Consider the following 15,841-nt stretch of genomic DNA (forward strand, 5'->3'; position numbering starts at 1 on the left):
CCGCAGAGAAATAGTTTGGTCCAAGAGGGTCAAGATAACAGAGAATATAAATGTGACCAGACATAGATATAAGAATACGAGTCAAGGAAAAAAATGGAATAAGATAAAACAAAAATAATCTTAAAAATAGTGTAAGAATGAGGTAGTAACGTTACAAATATACTGAGAATATACAGTCCAATCTACAACCAGACATGAGAAATATAGACATTTTAAGTGTCTCAGTCCGGATCCAAAGTGTCTCAGTGGTTGTTAAATAAAGTTTCTATCAGTGCCACAGTACTAGTGAATTGCATGTGGTGTTTTATATTTTTAAATCACTTAACAGCAAAATACATCTCGAAGCGTGGAAGAGATTTTGAAGTAAAACAATATATTTGTCAGAATTTAGTCCAGCTGCTGTAGTTTTAATGTTCAGATTTGTCTGCCTGTCTCTCCTTCACCGCCTCACTATTTACACCTTCTAATTGTGGCAAGTCAGAATACCTCAAGAGAAAGCATCTTATCAATGTCATTATAATATACATGCATTCTGCTACTTTAATATATGTAGCAGGTTGTTAGTTCAAGTTATCCTCCTCACAAACCCACAAAGGACCAGTGTGGCCTATTCAATGCTTCTTTTTAATTATTTTATTCCTAAATGGAACATTAATTAACACAACTGTTCCTCCAGACGCCGCTTATCCGTTATGTAATGTTATTTTGTTTGTAAAACTGCCTAAAACATAAAGTACTGATGAGAAAATGTGATTCACAAGAGAGTGCATGTGTGCTAATGCCACTTGAAGCTTCCTGCAAACTGTAATGCAGACTGATTTAACCTTTGTGATTCTGCTTGTCTGCTGCATTTTTAAAATTAAAGAGATTTAATTCGAGAAGAATAAAGTCCACCTAGACTGAATTTATGTGATACAAATGCACTGTGAATAGTTCACACCATACTGTCATGCTCAAGTGTAATCCACCTTTAAAGTGCCTCATGATGCTGGACTCCCTCATTGCCATTGTGATATTTTGCAGTAATATATATATGTTGTTTTTCTCGTTAAGAGCGCCTGAAGCCCATTGCTGAGGAGGAGAGGAGGGTCGAGGAAGCAGAGAAGAAGGCTAGAGAGGAACAGGAACGGATCTACAAACAACTGTCTGAAGGTAACTCAGGAATGCATGCTAGCTTTGTTCCTGTCACAGTGCATTTATTAAATGTCTCGTTTACATATTTTCTCCCTCTTGTTCTCTCTGCAGCCAGTGAGAGCATCCTCAAATGAATCACCTGTGTTAAATTCCAAACCTAATAAAAATATTTTTAATGTAAGAATTGTTTTTTGTCTCATTTGTATTTTGGAATTTCTTACACTGAAGTATATAAAAAAAGACATTTTAAATCAAAAAGAGATCATTTACATTGTAGTATGAAATGGAAATAAAGGCAACGCTGCCCCACACACATTTTGTGACCAGAGCAGGTGTGTGTTTGTGTGTACCTGTCCTTCAGTGGGAGATGAGCCTGAGAGAAGAGCGTGGTGGTAATCCTGGCCTTGTTTAGCAGCAATCCCAGGATTGGGGTCAGGGACCAGTAGTAGAAAGTGCAGTGTGGACAGAAGTGTTCCCTCAATACTCTTTGTGTGTTGTGTAATACTGTAACCTTCATTAAGAACTCCGCGCTGCATGAGAACATATTCTATTAAATCATATATATATATATATATATATATATATATATATATACACACACACACACACACACATATATACACATACTCTGATGTAAAAGTGCTAAAAGTAAGTTTCAGCTTCAGTGACTCAGGCAATGAATTCACACCGTTGCCTCATAAAAATACATTTGCTTTATTTGGATCGTCTTTGTACACGTGGAGTACATGAAGAGGCAAGCTTTACAATACTGAAAATTAAGTCTATTTTAAAAATGTTATGAGCATATCCTCATGTCAAGATTCATTCATTATCTGTTATTATACTTTGATATGCCCACAGCTTATTAGAATAATGTAACATCTGTGTCTGAGGCAAGCATGATAAACTCAAAATCGAATAGATAAGGGAAATAAGAAACTTGCCAGTGCTTGTAAATGTTACTAAGTAAAAATATGCATCCTATGTTTCAACTAGAAAAATATTTTTTATATTTACAGGTAGGGAGGCAGTATGTACAAGTCCTTACACAAAGCTTCTTTAAACAGCCTTTGCTGCCTTGGTTATATATAGGTTATATTTTGAGGCTGTAATCGTAACAGCCTGATGACTCAGTGATTAGTGATGATTCCTCGCAGCACAGTAGTTTTAGGTCTTGGACCCGATTGTTATTTTGTGAAGTTTTCTTGTTCTTCATGTGTTTCCTCCCTCATCAAACACATGGTCGATTATTAGTGTGATAACTTGTCCCCAGTGTGGTTAGTTTATTGTGGCTGACCCAGTGCAGGGATTCGTTTTCAAATGGGGATTCATTTTGATGTAACTCACTCTTTACAGCCGTTTGAGTGAACGTCCTCGGTCAAAAACCATCTCTCTCTTCATGATAAGTATAAACGAGCACAGTAAATTAAGATGTAAACAGAACAAACTGAATGTATGTATCAGTTTTATCTGGAACCACCTGAAGCACTCTTATTTCATAACACATTTGTATTACTAGAACACTCGGCTACGTATATACAATATAAAGGCATCATGAATAAGCATCTATAGACCTGTTTGCGTCCCTATTGCACTGCTTTAACATTTATGATTAACTGTAGCATCGCTGAACGTCTACCTTTGGCTCTCTGCAGTCAAGGTAAACAAACTCTCAATTGTAAATAGTAAGTGACTGGAAGGAGTGAACATTACATTAAATTTAAGAAGAAAGGATGCTATTTAATTCTATCCATTATCTACATTTCTGTGACAACAAGATAAATGTTAAATAATGCACAATGTACATTCTGTACAGCCTAACGTGTTTTAAAAAGAATTACAGGAAACTGTGTGATTTCTCTTAAATGATACATATTGCACAGGGGTGACATTTACTCCAGGGATGTATAAACAAGATGTTCCCTGGGTTAAATAATAGGTTTTAAGAAAGTGGAGCAAAATATAAAAGATTGTGGTCTGTAGGTTTGATGATTCACAACAAAGAAATACACACATACACTGTAGTTAACATTAATTTTCACATTAGGGAAACTATTTTGAACGTAAAAGAAACCTGAAACACAACAATCACCTCTCTGTGCATTTCAGTACAGTGAGTGTGAAGACAGGGAGGAGCAGCTGGTCGTCATGACTGTTTCTGTTAAAGTGATGTTCTGCATAGTTCTTTTTTTTTTTTTTTTTGGCTCACCTCGCTAATGTCCCATAAAGGTTAAACTTTGCTCTTCTTGGTGAAGATCTCTGCCTGTTCAGATTTTTTCTTCCCTGATGAAACTATTTTTCCTGAAGAAGTTGTACAGGGGCTGTGCATTCATGGCTGTCAGTCCATCCTGAGCATCTATGTGCACCCCCCTTGGCGTACTCTGTACTTTTAGCTCACGGAGCAGGTCTTGGAGCCCGACCCTCCACCACCGGTGTTGTTTGCAACTGTTGGACGAATGCGCATTATAGAAACGTGTGAATGTGTTTGTCAATCAGGAAATTCTTAAAGGAAATGCATTTAAAATGACAAGCAATCGCAGTAAACTTTGGTAAACATTTCACAAATTCTCTGTAGATGAGTGATTATTATAAATGAAAGCATCACTGCACCTTTAGTAGCTGCTGCTGCCTCCATTGCAGCCTTTTCTTCCTCCATGGCTTTGAGTTTAGCCTCGTACTCGTCTTTCTTAGCGCTCCACTCCTTCCTGTTGTTTAAGATGCCGTCCAGCATCGGCTGGATTTGCGGGTGGAAGCGAGTAAACTCCTGAAAAGATAAAAACAAAACAGGTGCTTGTGCATATTCCAGTGAATATTGGCCTTTACATTTGTAGGCTAATCATGCGTATCTTGCACAGGAGTGACAATCAACTGAAAGGAGTAATGTAATGTGTAGGTTACAGATTGAAAAGAAACAATATTAAACGTTACCTTGTAGACAAACGTGCAGACAAAGTCAATGAAACCACACTGTAGCTTTGGAAGTTCTGCAGCCTTGTTCCTGTCCATCATGGGCTGTTGGGAGAGACAGAACATTGTAATAACTGCACCGTCACTGGGAATACAAACTGGTGAGAACCTACAGTAACTGGGACGTCTGGCCTCTCATACTGTAACATCATGCTACTTAATCACTACTGTTACAATACAGCTTCCATTCATTACATTACATCACAACAGTGATTACAGTGTGTCTGAGCATCTTGAATTTCACCCAGGCATCAGTGACCTGGATCCCACAGGCAACACGTTTCAGTAATATTATGTTGTGTGACGCTCTATAGATGAGTGCGTTTCACACAGATACACATTTTTTTCCAACACTTTGTAAACTCACAATGGGTTGTTGTTCGAGTACAGTCCTCTCCAGGTCACCCTGCTCCCAAAACTCTGCTGCCACAGACAAAGCGACCTGAACGACAAACACACATAGTGATCTAATGTAATCACAATCCTATTTATTTAAATTAACTCATGAACGTTGACTCTGGTCACTCAGAAAGTCCTTCATTTACACATTTTTGTGCCTCTCACCTTGCTCTGTACTTCCCAGGGCTTAGTGATGGCGGACAAGTCACACGCAGTCATCATCATGGCCCTGAAATGGAAACACGTTTAGAGGATCAGAGGATTGTGTGGTAGTAGATGACTTGAGAGTATTGTACCACTGGTACTCACATGACGATCTCTTTTCTGGTTGTCTCCAGAGACATGAAATCGACCCACTTCTTTTCGTCCTCATACGTGTGTGAAAGGTCTACGATCTTTTGGAACATGGTTCTCTTCCTGGCAAGGTACGAGGAGAAGGGACGTTTTACTATTTTTGTGTTTCGTGTATGTTTATGGTGCAAGAGACAGAGCAAAACAAGGTGATGCGTTTAGAGTATGTGCTAACTTGAAGTAAAGAGCCAGATCGGTGGCGATGATGGCGATGTCCATGAGATGAATCACGTGTTCCACTTGTCGCCTGTTCAGGTTCTGGTAGATGTTCAGTGACTGCAGGTGAGATCGGGGAAAAAGAGGTTGTCATGGTTACTGAATGGACAGGGAGGAGAGTAATAGTAAAAGTATCCTCGTGTTTTTCTTTCTCACTTCATCAGCCAGGAGGAACTTTCCAAACTCTAAATGGTGTCGTTCCAAGATGGAGGAGCCGTGTAACTTGGCCAGAGGGTTCCCAGATCTGATGAGGTCAATAAAAGAGCAGCATCAAATATAGGCAGGAGCATGTGTGAGGTATCAGCACATGTGATTATGAATGTATGTGAAATTATTTCTGATTATATCTGAAATGCATTAAAACTGCCTATCCATATGGCAAGCCAGATTAATGAACGTGTTTTCTTCTATGTAGCCGTGTGAACCTAAATCATGATTCTCTTTTTCATCATTTTATCTATATGTTCTCAGTCAGGGGCCTCGGAGCCGAAAGGTTTAAATCAATTTCAGAATTAGGTTTATATTGAAAGTCATATTCACCGAGTTACACGTGATGACATTAGTGCTTTCCAACTGCTGCGAGTCAGTATATACTTTTATGAGCACCAAAATATGCAAATTTGTCCGTAAAAAACATGCAAGATATTCACTATGAATGATGACGATTAATAGAAAATAATGGCTTTACGGATGTTTTTACGACATTAAAAAGCAGTTTTAATTCATACATCTGGATACATGTATTGGATGTTCATGCAGCATGGTAATATTGAGTATCAATATAGCAGCAGTGTGGTGTCTGAACATTTCTGAAGGGCACTGATTATCCCATACACTCTACTATGTTGCAAACCATAGGGGGGTTTGTTTTCTTTGCTAATCACAAAATCAAAAAGTACCTGAAAGTACTTACTTGACCTGGTACAAGTTGTTTGTCCCTCTGTGATCAATATCATGCAGGAATCCTGCAGTTATCATAGCCATAACCTCCAAGTCAGTGTAGTAGCGCTTCAACATCCCTGTCTGAGGTTAAAAGAAAAGGTTAAAGCACAGACAATGCACAACATCCACAACTTGGTGGAATAAAAATGTAAACAGACACTGATGAAACAAACATTTACCGTTAATAGTGTGAACATGGTCTGGCCCACGTTAAAGCCATGGCGCCAGTTGTGGTAGGTGATTTTTCTGTAGCCTTTACTGACTGAGTACATGAAACGAACCAGCACCTAAAAGCAGAGCAGAGAACGTGTTAATTACATAAACTGTAGTGAAATCACAACCAACTGGCTGCAAACAGAAGATAAAATACGTTACCTCTTGAGGGACCTGGAACTTCTTGACCACTCCGACCTCGTAGTACATCTGGATCCCGCACTTCACCAGCTCCATCTCTGTGCAGTTAAAATCTGAAAAGCGGAACTCGTAGATCTCAAACTTCTTAATCAGTGGAGGGAGGTCTTTTTTCTGAGGGACACAGAACAAAAGCAGAGTATAGTTTAGGACAATTTGTTTTCTCCTGACTCCATGGTCACTCTCATAAACATGTGAATGTGAGGAGACAAATTAAATGTGACTGAGACACAGCTGTGTAGATTGTAGCATTACCAGGATAGCTAGCAGCTCCTCCTCTTCACACTCTCTGGGTTCCGTGTTATAGACCTCTCTCGTGTTCTGGGACAGATTATAAAGCCATTTATAAATGATGTGCTCAAACTGAACAAACAACAAGTACAGAATCGATAAGAGGCAGTTAAAGGACAATGTTGGGTAGATATACAGAACAGAAAATATGAATTATGAGGCTTTTATATTTTAAATGCTGGACCCCAACTCTGCTGTCTGTTGATGAAAAAGGTAATATTTCACTTTTATTTCAATAGATGAGTCTCACTGAGGTTGGAAACCCACTTTATCTGAATGCAACAGTGTTTCTAATAGATTACCAATGTACAGTAGAACAGTACTGACCAGGATATTCTGAATCTCGTCATCCCGACACTTGACATGGTAGAGCACCATGTCCTGAGCAATGTCTTTGCGGTTCTCCAGCTTGTTCATCTTGTCGTAAGTGTCCGTGTTCAAAACTGACCATCCTAGGAACTGAGTCAAAGCCTGAGAGATGGGACAATCAGCAGAAGATTGGGATAAATGTTATTGAAGACATTAGGATATGATGTCGACACATAAATGAAATAATAGAGTAGTGTCTGATTTTGAAAACCCTGACTGTATGTCAAGTGCATGCAAATGATGACGATGTTGTTACCTCCATGAGCTGCTCATCCTGATCGTCAAAGGGTTTTCCATCTTTCCTGTTGTAAAACGTGGCCACACCGACTATCTCTTCCTTTTTGTTGACGATTGGCAGCGATAGAACATTTTTTATGGTCCAGCCGCTGCTGTCCAGCGGCTCTTTCTGCAAAATTGAAACAACAAACAAACGTATCTTATACTCTAGGAGGCAGAAACGTGTAGTCGTGGCATTTTGAAGTCTCTTACCTGAAACTGGAACGTTTCGTCTGCAGCTGCATTCATAATGTTACAGATCTAAGGAGCAGAAGGAGGACACACTGGTCAGACTGTGCAGACACCTTCACTTCCAGTAGTGACAGCTAAGAGCAAAAATTTAAGAAGGAAACTCACAAAACCACTCTCAGCAACATAAGTAGGGAGGCCACTACTCAAAGCCCAATGATCTGCAGGAGGACCCCTGTGTGACAGACAGACAGAAGTCACTGGTTATTGTTGGGCTACGGATGATCTGCTCTTATAAAATCATGTTGTTTTTGATGTATCTGTTTTTATTATCACAGAAACTGGCCTAAATATACAAATCTACAAACATCTGCAAAATAAATAAGAGTAGACTGAATGTTAAGACATCACCCATTTTGAATAAGTGAACAATTATTATTAATATTTTTTTTTACTTACGGTATTACTTTGATGTCTTCTTTTCCGTGCAATATATAATCAATCACCTTGTAGAATATAACTTCCTATGAAAGCAATAAAATATGTAGATTTGAGAGAGAGGATCTAAAGAACAGAAAGCTACAACCAATCAAAGTGATGACAGATCAGTGAAACTGGGTAGCGTACCCTGCCATCAGGGGTCACAGGGCCAGAGTAAGGTGCCTGCTCTCCCATCAACACTGGCCAGATGTCAAAGAACTCCTGGAAGGAGACAGAGGAAAAACGTTTAACCTCATGGTAATAAACGCACATCATTACAGACGGAGGTACGGGAAGATACGGTACCTTTTCCTTCGTCATGTCTAGCAAGCCAACAGAGTAGCGGTCACAGTTGAGGTAGGCTCGGACTGTGTACAAGGCTTTGTGGAACTGTCGCTCGATGTCCGTCAGCTCCTCAAATACCTTGTTGGCAGACCACAGCAGCAGCTAGGAAACACACACGCAGTGATGTGAAAAGAGCGCACCAAGTACACAGGATGCAGAAAGCCAAGCTTGGATTGAGCAGGCTGAAGTGTGTACCTGTCCTTTACGTGTCTCACAGTTGTGCAGGTAGCTCAGGTGGTAGATCTTCAAGTTCAGAGAGGCAACTTTCAGATACTTTAAAAAAAGCTGAATGGACGAACAAGGGAAAGAAAAATAGGAGAAGTGTCATAGCAAAACCTCACATTTAATAAATATATGTTGAGGTGTGATTATATGGGATAGAAGAGAATTTAAATATTACATTACATGCTTTCTTTTTTAAAGTAAAGTAATCCCTATAAACACTGTTTCTGTATACCTATACCTAACCTTTAATAAAAAGCTAATATCTGGGCTAAATTTTAATTTATTTACTGCTTTTTACACAACTTCCATATGCAGATATCTTATCTTTATAATTACTTTAAGTAGATTCTCTTCTAAAGTATGTTCTGTTGTTGTAAGACAGAGCTTGATTACTGCTCTTATTTAGAAAACGTACATTACATTCTTTTGTTATGTCTGTATAAATGTTACACCACTGGGCTCTGGGTTCATTCATCTCAGGCTTACTTTAATTTTGAAGAGTTGTTTATCCCTAATTAGGATGACCCCATCATAAGTGACGGATTAACGACATGACCCACCACCAGTACAAATGCTCGGTGGAAATTCCCTCTCAGCTAGATAGATATGTCCACAAAAACCTCTTAAGTTTTGAATTAAAGGCAGAAACACGTTATTTGACTGTGTTTTACGCATCGTGTGTTCGGAGGCTCACATCTTCATCCTCGTCAGTGAAGTGAGGTCCTGTGGTCTTGTTTATCGCCATGATCACCGCAACCATGTCTTTGCCGTTGAGGATGGGAGTTGCCAAAACGTTCTTGGTCTGATATTCTGTGAGTTCGTCTACGAAGGAGCTGAAGTGCTGGCTCTGAAAGTCAGTAAAGATGCCTTCAGCACACACAGACATATATTTGCAAAATCACACATGCACTAAAAAACATTTCCTATTTAAGTATTAGCACAGGTAATGTTCTCGTTCTTCACATCATAGTGCCTGTGTCATTAGTGGATGTATGAGTATAATAAATAAATGAGATGTAGGTCATTTTAAGCCTCTACAACAATAACCATTTTAACCAAAGATCCTATAATTATATCTGTTACATGATTTTGTTGTTTAATCAAAATACAGAGAAAATAATTATTTATATGGATTGTACTGGATATGGTAAAAAGTTTGATGCAAATTGTTGTTCCATTAAAATCTTAATGGAATATTTAATCTAGAATATAAAGGTGCACTATGGACACTAAGCAAACTGGTTTTGATCTGTTTTAGATTCCTGCTGACTAAATGCCAGAGGCATCTAATCCACAGCTCGAACAGAGGCTGACGGGATCTGAAAATAAATGGATTATGTCTGACAAGGGGATTTACACCCTCCCTTGGTGAAGTATAGATATGTGTGTGTGTGTGTGTGTGTGTGTTCTTGTACAGCTGTCTTTCTGAGAACCAGTTTAAGTTTTATACCATCAGATTGAGGACATTTGTGTAAAGTGAGGACATTTTGGCCAGTCCTCACTTTTTTGGCTGTTTTCACGGTTAAATCTCAGTTTTAGGGTAAAGGTTACAATTAGGTTATGATTAGTGTTAGTGTTAGAGTTAGGCATTTAGTTGAGATGGTTAGGGTTAGAGTAAGGGGCTAGGGAATGCATTAATGAGTGTCCTCACAAAGATGGCCATAAAAACGTGTGTGTGTGCACACGTTTCACTCGTCTGTGACAAACATATGAAAGCATGTTTCATGCAATCACAACTAAACAACATTCAGTTTTATGTAGAAATAAAGTAAATAAATGTCATGTTTTTACTAGTTTTTAGACTGCATCAAATGTAACTTCTACATGTTAATTTATAAAAATGCATAATTATGACAATTTAGTTGTCTTTACATTATTATTATATTATTCTTATTATCAGTATTGTTACTCGGCCTAATTATCTTGTTCATGTTCAGCATCGTGTTATTTTAAGCCTTGACCTACATCTGTTTCCTTACACTTTTTTGCGACCTGTATATCAGCACAAATATGTCTGAAAAACCTACCAGGCTTCTTGATTTCTTCCTGTCATGTACACATAATTATTTATGACTAATAAAGTTAATCATCGGTTAAAGCCCCCGTGTGTGTGACTCAGGTGTCTCCTGGTGGTAATATCATGAATCACACTTTGACGGACAGATGGAGCTCCATCATCCTGAAGTGTTTCCCTCTAATTAACTAATTAATTAACTCACTGACTCCTCCCTTACCTGTGTGACATCTTTAACATTAACGGTCTTCTTGGTCAGGGCCACATGGCCGACTATTCCCATGTCCAGCGGGTAGACAATCTCAGAGTCTGGTGGCACCACACAGTCGTCCAGCTCTGACTCAGTGTTAACGTTGAAGAGCCTCGTGGCGAGCTCCCCGATGCCGTTCCGCTGCCGGTACATGAACAGGCTGCAGCAGTCGGCGTGGATGAGCGCGCTGAGTCTCTTCAGGATCTTGAACACCACCTTTTCCATGTTAATGCTCTCTTGCATGTCTTTGATCAGGTCATACATGATTTTGCCCTCTTCAACCTTAAAAAACAGAGACAAGCATACTAATTTAGGAGATTTATCTTCATCAGAGATCAATCATAAACCTCCACAACCATTGCTCAATGTTGTTTTTTTTTTTTTTTTTCCAGTTAGGTGGTAATTAAACGCAACTTACCTGACTGAGCTCCTGAAACTGACCAAAGTCGATCTGTTTCTCAGGGAGTCCTGATATCGACGATATGGACGAAGGATTCATCTTCTTGGCAAAGTACTTTTTAGCAAAGTCAGGGTTTCCTTTAAGGAACTTTTCCACGTCTTCCTTTTGCACACCCATGATTCCTTCTCCCTCCTCTTCTCCCAAATGTCCCTGTCTTCTCCCTCTTCAGCTCAGTGATGGAGCTCCCGCTGGGTCCAAGGCTGCTCCAGAAGGGCCACCTCCAACTTTCTCCAACTAGAAACAAAATGAGCAAAACATCTCTCACTAGGTGACCGCCCTTATCGACTGTACGCCTCGGAGAAAGGAAGAAACCTTACCCAGGTGTTACACCGAAATGGGTAAAACAGAAGTGGACACATTCAATTGCGGGTAAAAAACAATAATCCCCCCCCTGTTAGTGGGATGAGCGGACTGAGTGAGGGAGAAGGCAGAGGGCTGAATCCAATCCTTCTGTCATCAGCAGATAGTGCTGAAGGTTAGAGGGATCTGCCTATGCTAAACTCATCAGCTGACCATGTAGTAACCGATATGTGGGCCAAATGATCCAGCCCCCACTATGCTTTAGTACGTTCAGTGTGTTCAATACACTGATCACATATATATATATAGACAGATATAAATAACATCAAAATAACAAGCTTTAAATAAAATAAATGGGTGAGAAATGTTGCACACTGACATAGAAGGATAGGTCATGTTACAGATTCTCTTGCAAAATCTGTGTAGTAAAAACTTACAACATTCACAATTTATATACATTGTACAGGATACACTGCATGTGCATATGCATGGACTTTGCTTATTGTATCTGCAGTATGTTGGCCATAGTTTTACAGTACAGTATGTTGTTTCTCTCCCACAGGTCAACCTATGCAAGCTGTTAAAGTCCTCCTCTAGCATAAGCCCTATTTAGTCAGGACACTCGCTGATTATCTCAGCACCCCAACTCTCTGTCTTTCTCCAGATGCTTCAACGTCTTCAGTGCATTCAACATGCAGCAACACATAACAGAAATCTGTGCACTTTCAGAGGATAATTAATCCTTTCATTCAGAGCAGGGAGGACCTGTCAGGTCTATAATAAGGTTCCATAAACACCTTAAACAAAAGGTCAAATGGATAATCTGCTTCTATTATAATAGATTACGGCAGGTCCATTGTGTGTCAGTGAGACAGAGAATGAGTGATGGAAAAACAGCGTGCAAATGGTGTTACATTATCAGTGTTTATCATCTGAATAGAAATCAGACGGGGGTGGTCATTACCTCGCTACGGTGCACGCTGAACCTCAACACTGTGAATGCTGTTCTGCAACCGTGGTAAACAAGAGTCTTCGGCCATGCCATCTGCTTGGCGAGGTCACCACTGGGCACACTTGAGCTTTGAACTAAAAGCTAATATGAGCGTGCTAACGTGCACACTGTTAATGACATTGTTAACAAGCTAATGCTAAGTAGCATCCTCTTTTACATCTTGCCACCTGTTAGCATTAATTCACAAAAGTAGCTACAGATGAAGCTGGGAGTGTCGCCAGTTTTGCAGGTATTATATTGTATTTATTCAATAAACTGAAGCACTGAATAAATTTAAAATTTTACCTAATGATGGTTCTGGACAAATAGTTATGTACTATTCTGAGGGGGGAATTGATGTGTGGGTCCAGTTTCATGGAAATCTGTCTGTTATTAGCTGAGCCATGTAAAATCACAAGTGTTACAGTTTTTCACTTTCACTTTGGTGCATTTCTCACACCATTATTAACATCGGCACAGCAGTTAGTTCAACATCCACAACATTGACTCATTTGCGTGAACATCACAGTGGCAGTTTCTCATTCATACAACAAACTGCAAATGTGTTTGGACATGCATCAACTGCTTTCATACTTCTCTTCTGTTTTATATCATTTGCTTATGTTACGTCAGTCAAAATGAACTATACCTGTGAATGCCTATAAAACTAGGAGAATGTTGTACATTTCTTTGTATTTTTTTTTCTTTCTTTCTGAAAATGTCTCCTAAATTGAACAGTTTCTCTCAGGTGAATCTCAGTTTTCACTGATGGGGAGGGGTGTGTGAAGCATGCCACTTCTCCACAGAGCAGTGCTTCCCATAACTGTGGGAACCACTGTTATGGGTTTATGCAGTATATCTCATGTTTAATATACATTACTGCAGTTTTACTCTGCACCACACAGGATGGCGAGACAACCTGAGAGAACGTACAGAGGAGGAAGAGGGCCCCTTTTTACTCCACAACAGGAGGAAACTATTTGTGCAATGGTGATTGCAAACAATGTCATAAGGTTGAGAGAGGTACAAAGTGATGTTATAGAGGAGAACAACATCTTTGGGCTGTGTAAATAGTATATAGAGCCGTCTTGAGCATTTTCAGATAGTGTCACCAAGATCTGACTTTTCTTTTTCCTTTTTTTTTTTTACCATAGAAACGGTATCCAGTAGCATTATTAGAAAAGATGTGAGAAATGACAGGTCAAAAATGAGGTAGAAATTAATATAATTAGTACAAAAAGTATAAAAAGACACATGTATATATACAATTTAGAGAATACACAGAGATCAGGCATAACATTTTCTTTTCTAATATTGTGTAGGTCTCCCCTGTGCATCCAAAACAGTTGTGACATCAAGGAGTGCTATGGGGTGGGGGTGCCTGTTCTGGTCTATGTGGGTGGTACATGTCAATATTGTTTACTTTTTAATGTTGTGTGAATGTTTTGGGAATGTGCATGTTGATATAACTGCAACTTCATTAAGGGAATTTGTTTTTAGCACTTCTTAGCGTTTTTGGTCAATGTTTCTTACATCTCCCGTCAGTGGTTTTAAAGTTGTGACTGATGAGTGTATATGTGTAATATATGAGTATGAGAAAATATAGGGCAATATAAAATGTATATACACTGTACCAGGTACATATAGATATAAAGTCAGAGGTTTGTCTTTGACAAGATGAGGTGTAGGCAGACTTGTATCTCATGTTTCACATCGCTGCTCTTCTTCTACTACTTAGGTACTCACACTTTTTTTTAACCGCAATACTGGTGTGCACCATGAGATGGCAGCAGACTCATATGTTAGCACCTGTGTCCCCATGTGCCTTTACATGAAGATATTCTGGTCTCTTGGTGACTTATTTTGCTACCCAGGTCCTTGTGGGTGTAGACTGAATAACAACGATAATCAAAATATATGATTAAAATATGTGATTGACAGACACCCCTAAGTTGGCAAAGCTGATATTAAACTAAAAGAGGTTCCAGTGGATGTTCAGCAGCTTTAGTCATATCATCAATACCAAACAAGGTTATGAATATAAGAAGGAAACATTGCTTTGTTACCAAGACCCTGGAGGTATTTTTACCGTCAGACGATCCTAAATCTTTTCATAGCCTAAGACCTGTTGTAAAACAAACATAGGCCCACAATCCAGTATACAAAACGAATGACCTCATATTTAATTAATAGAAACAGAGAAGTGCCATTTTATAAGATTTAAGTTTAACCACCAAATTTAAAAAAATGTGTATCTATCCATCTATCTATAGATATATATATCTATAGATAGACACAGAGAGAGCGATATAAAATAAATTTTTTTTTGCCCGTTTATTTGTGATTTAAAAAGACGTGTAGTGTGTCTATTCCTGTCAGTGATCTATTTCAGTCCATGCAAGCAGGATTATAGTACTGAGCAGAACCCTGATAGATCAGCTGACTTGACTCATGTGTCTGTCTGTGTCCTCACTGCACAGACTGTTTGCCATCAACGTGGGCTCAGTGTGACTAGACAAACAGCCAGAAGTATTAAAAGAGGAAAACAGCTTATTACATGATATATTATGCCAGCAGTAACCTTAGGTGACCAGCGAGAGTTTACAAACATTCCTTTTTTGTTAATAATCCCTATTTGGAATACTTAATCATTTAATTATCTAACTGTGTTATTTGGATGTATTCACAGGGGATGTTCTCTAAGGATTACATCTTGATCGCTCAACCAAAAGCAGACAACATAATTACTGTGGAGAGTCCACATGTATTTACTCTCTCCACTTCTAGGTACCGTGACATGAGACAATGCAGCCTTATCTTTTATACATTTCACTGTAATTCAGCCCCAAATAGCTCATCTATAGTTCTGTGCCTTTGCTTGTTCATACAGTGTTTCTCAGTTCTTTCCTGAAGGAGGAGTTCATGAAATACTTCTCACTCGTGGGAAGAATAAAATCATTAAAAAAAAAACATGGCTTGTCTGAACTAAAAGCGACTCAACCCCTCCCAGCCTGGAGGTCCTTGTACAAAAACCCAACAATTATTTAAACACTACTCTGTGTACCACAGTCACTGACAAGCACTTCTGTAACTAGTATGTGTAAAACACTTGGTATGCTCCATTTCTCTCGTCTTAACTTTGGTAGACTTGCCACTGAGAGTTTTTAGAAGAGGTTCAATAAAACTCATTATTATAAAGGCGTGATTTATTCTCTGATGCACATTTTTGAT

At 39.0% G+C, this 15,841-nt stretch overlaps 1 protein-coding gene across 2 annotated transcripts; it reads right to left on the reverse strand.

The window, feature by feature from the left end:
* Positions 1-1,828: 1,828 nt before the first annotated feature.
* On the reverse strand, positions 1,829-11,776 carry pde6b (phosphodiesterase 6B, cGMP-specific, rod, beta). Of its 2 annotated transcripts, XM_047569011.1 has the most exons (24): positions 11,637-11,776; positions 11,278-11,553; positions 10,830-11,141; positions 9,290-9,442; positions 8,566-8,655; positions 8,332-8,472; positions 8,173-8,247; positions 8,005-8,069; positions 7,714-7,780; positions 7,570-7,617; positions 7,337-7,486; positions 7,039-7,182; positions 6,676-6,741; positions 6,385-6,534; positions 6,189-6,296; positions 5,981-6,090; positions 5,224-5,311; positions 5,027-5,127; positions 4,810-4,917; positions 4,666-4,729; positions 4,469-4,543; positions 4,063-4,146; positions 3,745-3,898; positions 1,829-3,579 (listed from the first exon to the last, which is right to left on the reverse strand). In XM_047569011.1, the coding sequence occupies exons 2-24, from the start codon at positions 11,434-11,436 to the stop codon at positions 3,524-3,526; spliced, it is 2,568 nt and encodes an 855-aa protein (XP_047424967.1). In that variant the 5' UTR covers positions 11,437-11,553; positions 11,637-11,776; the 3' UTR covers positions 1,829-3,523. The 2 variants fall into 2 exon arrangements, with proteins under 2 accessions (XP_047424967.1, XP_047424966.1); XM_047569010.1 differs by having other exon boundaries at positions 11,278-11,740.
* Positions 11,777-15,841: the final 4,065 nt, after the last annotated feature.

Source organism: Mugil cephalus, chromosome 19 (genome assembly GCF_022458985.1).
Source record: "Mugil cephalus isolate CIBA_MC_2020 chromosome 19, CIBA_Mcephalus_1.1, whole genome shotgun sequence".
NCBI classification, from domain to species: Eukaryota; Metazoa; Chordata; class Actinopteri; order Mugiliformes; family Mugilidae; genus Mugil; species Mugil cephalus.

What these genes read in the sequence shown, in the direction of transcription:
- pde6b (XM_047569011.1), bottom strand. Translation starts at nt 11,436, where the DNA reads ATGGGTGTGCAAAAGGAAGACGTGGAAAAGTTCCTTAAAGGAAACCCT. An exon ending in CTGTGACCCCTGATGGCAGG is followed by an intron (nt 8,070 to 8,172) that starts GTACGCTACCCA and finishes TTGCTTTCATAG; the next exon opens with GAAGTTATATTCTACAAGGT. An exon ending in AACAACTTGTACCAGGTCAA is followed by an intron (nt 5,312 to 5,980) that starts GTAAGTACTTTC and finishes TGACCTCATCAG; the next exon opens with ATCTGGGAACCCTCTGGCCA.